The sequence below is a fragment of the Apis cerana genome, linkage group LG7 (assembly GCF_029169275.1).
Source record: "Apis cerana isolate GH-2021 linkage group LG7, AcerK_1.0, whole genome shotgun sequence".
Taxonomy (NCBI): Eukaryota; Metazoa; Arthropoda; class Insecta; order Hymenoptera; family Apidae; genus Apis; species Apis cerana.
In genome coordinates this window covers 1,724,118-1,735,340 of record NC_083858.1, presented here as the reverse complement: position 1 = coordinate 1,735,340, position 11,223 = coordinate 1,724,118, and the positions used below count along the sequence as shown (strand labels likewise).

Genomic DNA, 11,223 nt, shown 5'->3' with positions numbered 1-11,223 from the left:
CAGGTATACCGGCGCTACGGCGTCTTATTTCGAATTACACTAAACCGTTCGCATGAGAGCGATACAATTGATGATAGATATTATTAAATATTTATAAATAATAATATTTCTAAATACCAATATTTGTTATAATGAACTTTTACCATAATGCTTAATAAGAATCGTTACTTAATAATAATATTTTGACACACACAATTTTTACAATAATCAATTAACAAACGTATTTCATATACAAAATGATTTATTTATTTTTATTAAATTTTATATTGTAATTATTATTCATAAAATATTTAAATAAATTTAAATAAAATTATTCTATGAATTTAATATACGTATATTTATAGCTATATTTTCAATTATAATCTTCTGATTACATTTTGTTTCGTTTTATTAAATTGTCGCGTAAAAAACAGTTGGTAATATCCGTCATAGATTTTAAAACCGACTTTCGATACTATGTTTCAACAGCATATTCGATGATGCAATAAAAATGCTCGTAGGTGGCGCCACTAAGACCACTTTAATTGTACAACATTTCGGTAATTAACGTTTAAAAAGATATTTTCCAATTAATTACCGTTTCAATTTACTCACTTAGTGTCGATAAGTATTAATAGACTCAATTATTGTTCTCAAACGACATTTCTTAACCGAATGTTTACTGTATCCACGATCGCCCATTCCATACCAGGTATGTATCGAAGTTGTTTGACATTGAAAGTATTTTCTCATTTTAATCAATTTAATGTATATGCGCTATTTTACTAAAAACTTTTAAAAAATTTATTTTCTTTTGTGAACAAAAACAACTTTTCAAGTTTGAAAAATTTTATAAAATTTTAAACAAATGATTTTCGAACAAATTTTAGAACATCATTGTATCTTTCCTTAAGTAGGACGCTTTTCTATCATAAAATGTAAATTATTTTCTATGTGACTTATCGTATTTAACATATAAATTCATTGCTTTAATATAGTATGAACTCCTATTTCGTTGATTCTATGTTTAAGTAATGATTTTGATTTAAGAGTATGTATAAAACTACATGTACAGTTTTGATGTAAAAAATAAGTATAATTAAAAAGAAATGAAAGTTTTTACAATTCTTTTAATTTATGTTGAATATAATATTGAAATTTATAGATATTATATGAATATGGTAACTATAATTCATTTTAATGATAGAGTGTCAAAATAGAAAATAACAAACATGTTTAATAATATTTATAATGAATATACAAATATGTTTTCAATATATTTATATAGCAATGGAATTATCATATTTATTATATTCAATTTATTATGTTTGATAATAATGGATATTAGAAGTTTTTATAAATATTAAATTCTATAACCTGATCTTTACTATGTATAATTTTTTCAGGGAGTGACCCGAGCAAGATGACGCAGAAGCGTGGTGCAAGCATGTCACATGTTGGGTAAGTTTTAAAATTATTATTTTTTTATATATTACAACAATTAAATGTTATTAAACTATGTTATTAAATTATTTAAATTATTTTATATTTTTTTAATCAAATTTGATCAAATTTTCTAAATTTTACTTCAAAATTTTCATTTTTAAATACAAAATGTAATCAAATTTGTCATTCAAACGTTCATGTTATCTTTTATACTTAATTCATTTAATAGCATTAGATTTTTTTCAAAATTTAACTATATAAAAACTTTTAAAATATTTTTATATATTATTCAATTAATCAAATATTATTAATCAAATTTTTGTCCTTTTTTAGTAAGAATAGTAAGAAGTAAAGACAAATAAGAAAAATAAATAAAAAATATTTTGCAGTGAAATTTTGTTATGGATATCATTATTTATCTAATGACGTATTTTAATATTTTACTAATCATATATTATAAAGCAGACTAAGTTTTAAGTTTTAAGTTTTAAGTTCTCAATTAACACAATTCCAAGAAACGATATAGTGGTGACAATGAGCCAGATTACGATGTCTAACAATGGTAGGTGACTTCTGAGTTGTCGATGTCCGCTAATATTCCTTTACACCAGCGATTGCGACATCGCGTCAGAAACATTTTGTTATCGTAAGCGTTGCATACTTTTACCTTGTAAATGTACGTTGTACGATTCTTGAATGTTATACGATATCTTGGTGGATGGCTCCTTGAAATAGAATTTGCATGTTAATCGCCTATAAACGATTATGAGATAAGTTTGCTCTTGATCGAAGTAGCAAATGTTTAAAGATGAAATATTTAAATTTCCAAAATATTTTTAAAAGAGGTAGAAAGTATTTCTTTAAAGAATTCTTCTTTTCTTGATATTTCTTTAATAATTAATAATTCATTTAACATTTTTAATTCTTGTGATATTTATTATAAAATCGTTGAGCGAGAATAATTTCATTATATTAAAAATCTTTTGCACGAAAGGAACTTAAGAAATCGTTACAAATGATAGATGTTTTAATAAAAAGAATTTCACATTGTGATTTGTTTATATTTATATTAAGTTTGTTATGTTTCTCGATAAAAGGAAGTATTATATAAAGAAAATAAAAATATAATACTGCTTAAATCACGTATAAAAAATAATACATATATTATATAAATGTCTATTACATAAAATATACATTATCTGAAACGATAACTACACCAACGATTCGATGTAATAACTTACTTCCTTCGATGGCTCTCATTAGTTTGTCTCATTTTAATCTAATAAGTCGTTTCATCTGTCTAATAGGTAACACAATAGACAAAGTAAATTTTCGATTAAGATGTTGTTATCGTTTCTTTCAGATTGGAGAAGGAAATTAAATTTTCATTTATTAATAAAAGTAAGTGCTTTTTTGATTAAATTTTATGATATTTATCAAAATTTAATACGATTTTTATTATAATAATTTAATATAATAAGTTGATATAAAAGAAACTTTTGTATCAAAGTTCGAACGAAAGTTTATATGAAAATTTAATGAAAACTCTCAAATTAAAAGATTGTACACATCCCTGATTTGTTAAAAATTAAATTGCGCAAGAAATCTGCTCAAAAATCCTCACTTTTCCGCAATAATGAAGAATCTTTTACAAAAAGAATTTAAAGAATCACAAACATCAAAGAAAGCTTAAGAAAAGTGCGTAGAAAAGGAAAAAAAATCCTCATTTTATAAAATAAAAAATTCGATTCCAAAGAGGAATCTCGGAGAAAAAATTGCGTCTCTTCCAAAAGAAAAAAATTTAAAGAATCGCAAGAATCTTTCTCTCGCGAAAAAGTGCCCTCGGAACTTTCCATAAAAAATCAAATTGACAAGAATTATACAATATTTTGTCACAAAAAAGAAAAATAAGAGAGATTTTCAAAAGTCCCTTCGCAAAAAGTCTCCAATCCCCTTGATAATCTTCAAAAAATAAAATCCACGAAACCGTTCGATCTTCGGCCACGAATCGGATTCCTCCTGTTGATCCTCCACCGTCACCGAGCGAAATCCCCCCCGATCCTGTTCCTGTCCTCCTCACGAGCGTGTAACGTGTTGAACGAGGACGAATGCATCCCGGTTAAAAGTCATGCTTTACACAGTGGCTGTGTTCCGTGGCTCTCTGGTGGGAGAAGTGATAGTCCTTACCGGGGTATAGCACAGCGGCACATTATGCGGCTATGGTGGAATCAGTCACTGGCGAGTTGTGGGTGGTGACTAGTCGTCGACCCATCCGTCCGTCTACGTAAACGTGTTTCCGCGTAACGTTCTGCCGTCTCCTCCTCGTTTCACGTGGCCAAAATCCCGTAGATCGCGATCGAAGCCATCGATCCGTCCTCTTCCCCCTCCTCTCTCCCTCTCTCTCTCTATCTATCTGTCTATCTCTATCTCTCTTGCTCGGAGCACCGCCGCGGTGCACGATCGCGCACGTGCCGTGGCGTATCCTCCGCCTCGAAAACTCGGTTGATCCCGTTCAATCCTCGTTCCATCTATGGGTGTTGGGGATCCACGGATAATTATCGGTCTCCCGAGCCATGGATGGAAATTTTATCGGTCGTGAAGGAAAAAAGTGTAATGGTGAAGTTTCGTCGGTGATAGGATTTTAATCGCGATCGAGTGAGAGAGGATTTTTTGGAGAGGGATTTATACCGGAAGAAAAGTATTTTTACGAGTAAAGTTTTCGAGTAATCTTTTTCTTCTTTTTTCCTGGATCTTTGAGGAGACATCGAATCGATATTGGAAATAATAGAATAATAATAGCAAGATTTATATTTTGTTCGTCTCCGATGGGATAGTTGATGGAACAGTCGACTCAAATTTTGTATCTTACGCGAGATACGCGCGAGTAGCAAGTGGCGAGTTGAGGCAAGACTTTGTTGTTCGTCTTTTATTGGAATTAAAACTCTTGTGAGAAGTCGGGTGCTTCGAGCGTTGGGGAAACTGGATTCGAAAGGACGGAAATCGATCGATGATCTTCTCTGATGGAGCCAAGAACGAGGATCGTCTTCGAGGAAACTCTGTTTGTTTCGATGTCGTTCGTGCGTGCGATTTCCAAGACGCATATCAGAATTGCCGGTGTCGATCACGATTTGACTAATCACGCTGGAAATTAAGTTTCGATCAAATTGATGAAATCTTCAACTTCTACTTCCCGTATAAAATACGTGGCGGAGCAAAATTTTCATAAAACTATTCGTCCTTGAAATATCTGTTGCCTGAGAGTGAAAATTCGGATTATTTGATCGGTACAAGTGTAATTAAAAGACTATTAAGCAAAAAAAAAGAGGAGGGGAAATTCTCATTGGAGATAAGAATAGCATTGACCAAACTTTGAAAGAACTGAAATTTTATCACAGAAATTGTTTATCACGTTACAAATGTATAAAGTGACCGGAGAGAAAATTTCGAGAAAACGAATCGAGAGATAAGAAACTCGAAGTTTCGGAACAAAGGTGAACGAGTTGTAGTCAATTCCTGCGCGCGTCATCCGTTGGATCTCTAAGAGAATATTCGATATCTGGCGAAAAGATTCCACTGTGAACAGGGTGTAAAGTATCGAAGATCTTTTGAAGTATCGCAGATCCCTCCAGGAATCGGATGACACGATAACTTGCAGCGTGAATGGACGATCCCCGTAATCCTATTGCGACCTTCGAATCCAGTATTTAGTTATCGAATTCAATGCGTAGAATAATCGTGGAACAAAATGATGGAATGTTGATAATAAATAAGAAACTTCCTGTGTAAGAGGTGTGGAGAGTTGTGATGATAGAAAGAAATTTGGAAGAATTATGGAGAAAGAAACGTGAAAAATTCGTTGGAGAGAAAGCGAAAGGAGAGAAGAAGGATGTTGAACAGTAGTTGAACTTGGTATCGGTTTAGAAAAAAATGGTGGAACCAAGGAGATCTAGGTAATACCCTAGAGGACACTTGCTGTGCAATCTACGAGCCATCTTCCGTGGTTCGAGATTTCGCGATAACCAGAGGAATGGAGGAAAGTTTATTTTAAACTTAACCACGTAGAATCTCTCTTTAAGATTAGAGGTAACGATGAACCGATTTGGGAATAACGAATAATTTAATTCTTACAGCGTATGTGTACGATTAAAACAAAAAAGAGGATGAACAGATCCAACCATTTCTCCCTCTAAGAAACATCTCAAAATTCCAACAACTGAAAAGAGAAGGAGAGAAGAGAGGAAAGAAATGCTTTATACATAGATTCAACAAAATCTCCAAGCACGCCCAATAATAGGAATAAAACAAGCGATCAACTTACCTTTCTTCTGTTCAAATTTTCAAGGAACATCGTGATAACAGTATTGTAAATAACAAATATCTCGTCGTTCTCCAATTTCGTCTCCAAGATGAACGCTTGAATCCATCTTCCATAGTTACGCGAACCGAAACTCTGCCGTTTACGTACAATTTCCCTCTTGATCAAAGTGGCAAAATAGCCGACAAAATAGAGTATCCGGGTGGAAGCGGTATGTACGGGGGTGGCACGGGTAGCGGGGGGTATGGAGTGGGTTTGGGCCCAGGAGCGGGCCCGTCGCATTACATACCCTCCGCCACGTCCGTCGGCTACCAACTGCCACCCCCGCCGCCCCCACCGGCCTGCCCAAGCGCCGGAAATCAGCTGCTCACTTACGGGACCAACTTATCGCCCCATCACATGCAGCAGACCCATGCAGGAGAGGCGCAACAGTCCAAAAGGCGGAGGTAAATTGCGTGTATTATCTTTCCTTTTTTTTTTTCCTTCTCTCTTTTAACTCTCTTTTATGTTTGTGATTCTTTTGAGGACGAAGCGGAGACGAAAAATCGTGCAGAGATCGTTCTTTTTCAGAGGGAAGAGATTAGGTTTATTGTTATACGTTGTGGATTTGTGGATGGAATGTAAATTGGAAATTCGGATTTTATAAGAGAAGGTATTATAATGATTTAATATGAAATAGAAGATATATGGATTTTTTTATGAAGAGAAATTATGATTCTTCGAATAGGTTTTCTTTTTAAGGAGTGAATTTGGAAAATTAATTTTCAGCTGTTGTAGTACAGTAAATAGTAGAAATAGAGGTTTTTAAAGAGCTTATGGAAGATTTGCTCCATTTTGAAGTATTTAATTTTATTAAAACAAGAGGAGTTGGTATCTTGTAATTTGAAAATTATTCAATTTTGGTGGGAAATCATAAAAATGTTATGGTTTGTGGAAAAGCGTGTTCCCGAAAGAGGATTTTGAGAAAGAAAAGGTTCAGAAAAGGATCGATACGGAATAGTTATAATTAGCACAAAAAGATGGCCAAGTGAATTCTTGACCTATATGCTTATAATTACGTTGATGTACTCTTGCTTATGATTTGAAAGATGCAGTGTTGAAAAAGATGAAAAACGCCGCGGCTTTTTTAAGAAGAAAGAGCTTCATCATACATATTTCGCTCTCAAACAAAGAGGCCTCATTGTATCACAAGAGTCATATGAATCACTTCCATTATCCGTTTCAATTCATGACTCGCCTATTAAAATTCTTCGATCTTCAACATTTTATTATTATCAATCCCTAAAGAAGATGAGAACGATCATATTTCCACTTCTTATTATTCTCTTCCTCAAATCACTCCCTTAAAATTCGGAGACTTAAAATCGATAGATCAGGCAACAAAATCTCTCCCACTCGTTTAATAACTCGTTTTCCATTTATCTGTCTCTCCCCACCAACCGAGAGAGTTCTCGAATTTAAGAGAAAGAAAAAGCAACAACACGTTCAACCGTTCAATATTTCCAAATTGCATAAATAACCGTCGTTATTGTTAACGAGGCACAAGAAAGAAAGAAAGAAAGAAGGAGAGGATAGAATAAAAATAAGAGGGAGAGGTGAAAGAATTCGAGGCTAGGCTGCGCCTCGTCTAGTTCGGTCTAGTTTCGAGTTGGGATCGTGACCGATTGTTCTCGCAATTGCTTATTGAAATTGAGAGAGTCGAAGCGTGTGTTAGCGGTCATGGATTCGCTGTTCCCTTAAATCAATAGCCCACGGGGGAAACTTTAACCGTTTGGGAATTTCTTCTCTTCTTCTTTCCATTCTTCGTGCCGATGTTTAATCCAAGATCGAAGGGGATCGAAACGATCCCTCTCCTTCGTCCTTTCGATCGACATCCGTTTGAAAATTGATAATAGGTAATAGGAAGAACGTTTGTGCGCTTGAATGCACAACAAATTTGCAACGTGCGTGTACGGCGTCGCGATGTTTAAAAAGAGATTCCACTGCTCGGAATTCCAATTCGTTTATCCACGCTGGGGAAACATTTCTAATGAATTTCGATCATGGACAATTGGAAGAGGAAAAAATTTCACGATTTCTGTTGTAAAATCGAAAGAGGAGCTTAAAATTATTTTAGAGAAAATTTAGATGTGAAATAAGAGATAATTCGATCGAGAGTTGATGAATTTTTGAAAATGAGAGATTGGTGAGAGAAAAAATTTTTTCTTACTTGAGTTGCGTGTATCTTATTTTACCAGTCGCAAAATTTTAATTAACGAGGGAAAGGTTTTTGAACGAATTTAGTTTTTCGTTTTTTATACCAAGATTTTATTATTGATTTATCGCACAATCAAATGATTAGAAATTTCTCGTAGAATTAAAGATACCAACGATGAATTTTAATTAGAATAAGTAGAACAAGTAGAGACTTTAAAATTTCACCGTATCGATATCAATAAACGAGGGACGTCAAGTGAAATATATTAAAAAAATATTTAGAAGAAAATACACTTCGATTTCTAATCTCGATATTCCACCAGACTTGTAATTATTAATTTCCTCAAAATCTTCGGAATCTCCTCGAGTTCAATTCGAGATCTCTCGATTCGAACTACTAATCCCTCGATTATCTCTAAAAATCGATCGAGATTCCACGTGAAAACGTTGCTCTCCAACATCGATCGTTATCTCGATGATAAATTTTAATAAATCGGCGAAGGAAAGAACAATGGAGGGAGATAAGAGAAGGCAAGGTGAGGGACGATCGAAAGGAGTAGTTTTAATTGACCAAGTGAACTTTGATAGGCGACGATCGTCGAAATAGCATGTCAAGTTCTCCATGAAATTTATCAGGTATCGTGTTATCAATGACAAAACAATCCCACCGTATCGGCAATAATTTTCGCCCGGCGCGACGATTGGTCGGAAATGGTAGCGGTTATGCTGTCTTTGAATCGAGATAGCCGGATTATCGGTGAAACCCGCGTAAAAACAACGTGGACCATCGTAAAACCGCTTTACCGCTACCACGTGAACGGAAACGCGGATATCATGGGCCCGATAGCGGGTTCGAAAGCGTACAATGTTGGTACTTATATTTCTGTATTTGTATTTCAGTCTTATTATTTCTTTTCTTCGACATTTTATAATTTTTATTTCTGTTTTGTTTTTCTTTATTTTTTTCTTTTTTCTTGTACTAATTAGCAGGCGTTTGTGCTCTTAGAGTTGGAAGAGATTCGTTGGGAATAATGTAGATTCGAGTATATTCTGGAAAGTTATGTTACTTAAGGATTTAGGAAAAGATGATTGGACTTAGGACGTTGATTAATTGAAACGCGATTTGATTTTTCATGATTTAGAAAAAGAAAAGTAGTTTTGCAAAATTTCCAATTTTAACAAAGAATGAAACGTGTTATGAACGTGTTGATAATCTTCCCTTATTTTTAAATAAAAAAGAAAAAATAGAATATCGCATTTTCATCCAATCCATTGTTTCGATTCATTAGAATGTCGGTGATCACCCGGTGTTGCTTGGTGTGCAAGTTGTTATTAAAAGATCGGCAACTTTTTCCAGTGAAATCCAAAACACGTTGACGAGACGAATTTATAAATAATGTCACGTTTTGACGGAAGTAAATTGCTTCATTATTGTACAATGTCTTGCGTAACCATCGTTGGACTTCATTATATATGTATACAAAAGGATTGAAAAACGATTGTGCGTACGACTTCCTCATACTTCGGCCCCGATACCAACACGAAGTTATAATGTTTATTGCGTGACTGTTTTTCAATCGACACTGTATGTATCGTGTTCTTATATTCGTTTCTACGAATTCTTCTTTTACCTTTCGTTATTTAATTCTAAATAAAAACTTTTTCCAAAGAAATTAAAAATTGAAAGAAAAAGGGAAGAAAAGAAAAATGGGAGAGGAAATTACTCGATCGGTAAGGAGGAAATCGAATTATTTTCAAAAAAGAATTTAATGAATATATTTCAATCATCTTCCCGGTTAATGACTCGATCTAAATACTTATCTTCCCTCTATCTTCGATTCTTAACAACTTTTCCACGAACAAATGATAAATTATTAGAGAATCCAAACTTTTTCAAAACGAAAAATGAACGAGAAGACTCTCGCACATTTCAAAGAAACCGAGTCGAATAGTGCGATTTCAATCATTTTCCCGGCTAATGACTCGATCTAAATACTATTCCTCCTCCCTTAACAACTTTTCCAAACATATAATAAATTATTAGAGAATCCTTCCTTCTAATTTCTCAATCCAAACTTTTTCAAAACGAAAACGAAGGGGAGAGTCTCGCACATTTCAAATTTCAAAGAAACCGAGTTCAGTGCGATTTCAATCATTTTCCCGGCTGATGACTCGATCTAAATACTTACCTTCCCTCCATCTTCGATTCTTAACAACTTTTCCGCGAAACAAATGACAACTTCCTTCTAATTTCCCAATCGAAACTTTTTCAAAACGAAAACGAAAGATGAAGAGTTTATGATATCCCACGATGAGGGTGGGGAAGGATCGTAAAAATTCTTGCGAAGGAAAAAGAGCGGATTAGAGCTCTGTGTAGCGTAAAAAACTCGATCTATCGAAAGAGCGGCACGGCCGTTCCCGATGATACATTCGTCGAAGGGTGTTTTTTCCACCACCGCCTCCGCAATCCTCTACGCGGTTTTTCCTCCACTACTCGTCTTCCCATTATCCTCGCCGGTTTATTCTCACTTTCGTCGAATCCGGACGAGTCACGCTCGATCGACTTCTTCTTCTTCTTCTTCCTCCACCTCTTCTTTTTTCTTCCTCTCTTATTCTTGTCAACTCCAACATTCTTAAGGGGCTCGCACACGATCCGCAATGAGTCGATGCGATTATCGAATGAGATCGGAATGCGAAGTTGTATTGTTTTTCTCTTCCGTAAAGCATTCTATTTTGTTTGAATAGATAACAAAGGTTTCTGTAATAAATAGATGCAATGTGATATTTTTTTAAAGAAGTAATCGTTACTATCACGATCTGTTTATGGAACAACACGTTAAAAGTGAGACTGGATAAGGGAAAGTATTATATTAACCTCCAATGCAAACTTAAATTTTGCTTACGATAAATAAATATTCGTTTTTAGCGAATATATTAATATTCTGATAATAAACTCGTGGATAAATCTAATAAGTAAAGTTATTCGTAAAAATCTTCAGTGTTTAATTATCAATATTTTCAACGAATAGGAATATTGTCGACAGCATCGTTGGTCGTGTGCGAACCCCTTTAAGGTTCTTCGTGCCACGAACGAATCTTTTCCAAGTCAACGTAACAGTCGATCTGGTTGGTTTTTACGAGATGAACGTCCTGGTGGAGGGATAGTAACAACCATTTCGATTTCCACGGATCGTGATTCGTTTCTCCTTTTCCTTTTTCTCCATTACATTACTGCTCTTCTTTTGGCCACTAATTAACGACCGTTTTAATCCGTTAACTGGGTCATT

The 11,223-nt window shown here is 34.3% G+C and overlaps 1 protein-coding gene across 7 annotated transcripts in view; it reads left to right on the top strand.

Moving 5' to 3' along the window:
• Window positions 1-474: 474 nt before the first annotated feature.
• The window catches only part of LOC107993706 (aryl hydrocarbon receptor nuclear translocator homolog), a 38,140-nt gene continuing 27,391 nt past the window's right edge, over window positions 475-11,223 (top strand). For 2 of the 7 annotated variants that reach the window (XM_062077560.1, XM_028664753.2), the window contains exons 1-2: window positions 483-691; window positions 1,386-1,440. In XM_062077560.1, the coding sequence (XP_061933544.1) occupies window positions 655-691; window positions 1,386-1,440 (92 nt within the window). In that variant the 5' untranslated portion in view covers window positions 483-654. Of the gene's footprint in view, window positions 692-1,385; window positions 1,441-3,253; window positions 6,187-11,223 lie in introns of those variants that run through there. The other 5 variants (XM_062077559.1, XM_017050263.3, XM_017050266.3 and 2 more) reach the window with 4 other exon arrangements.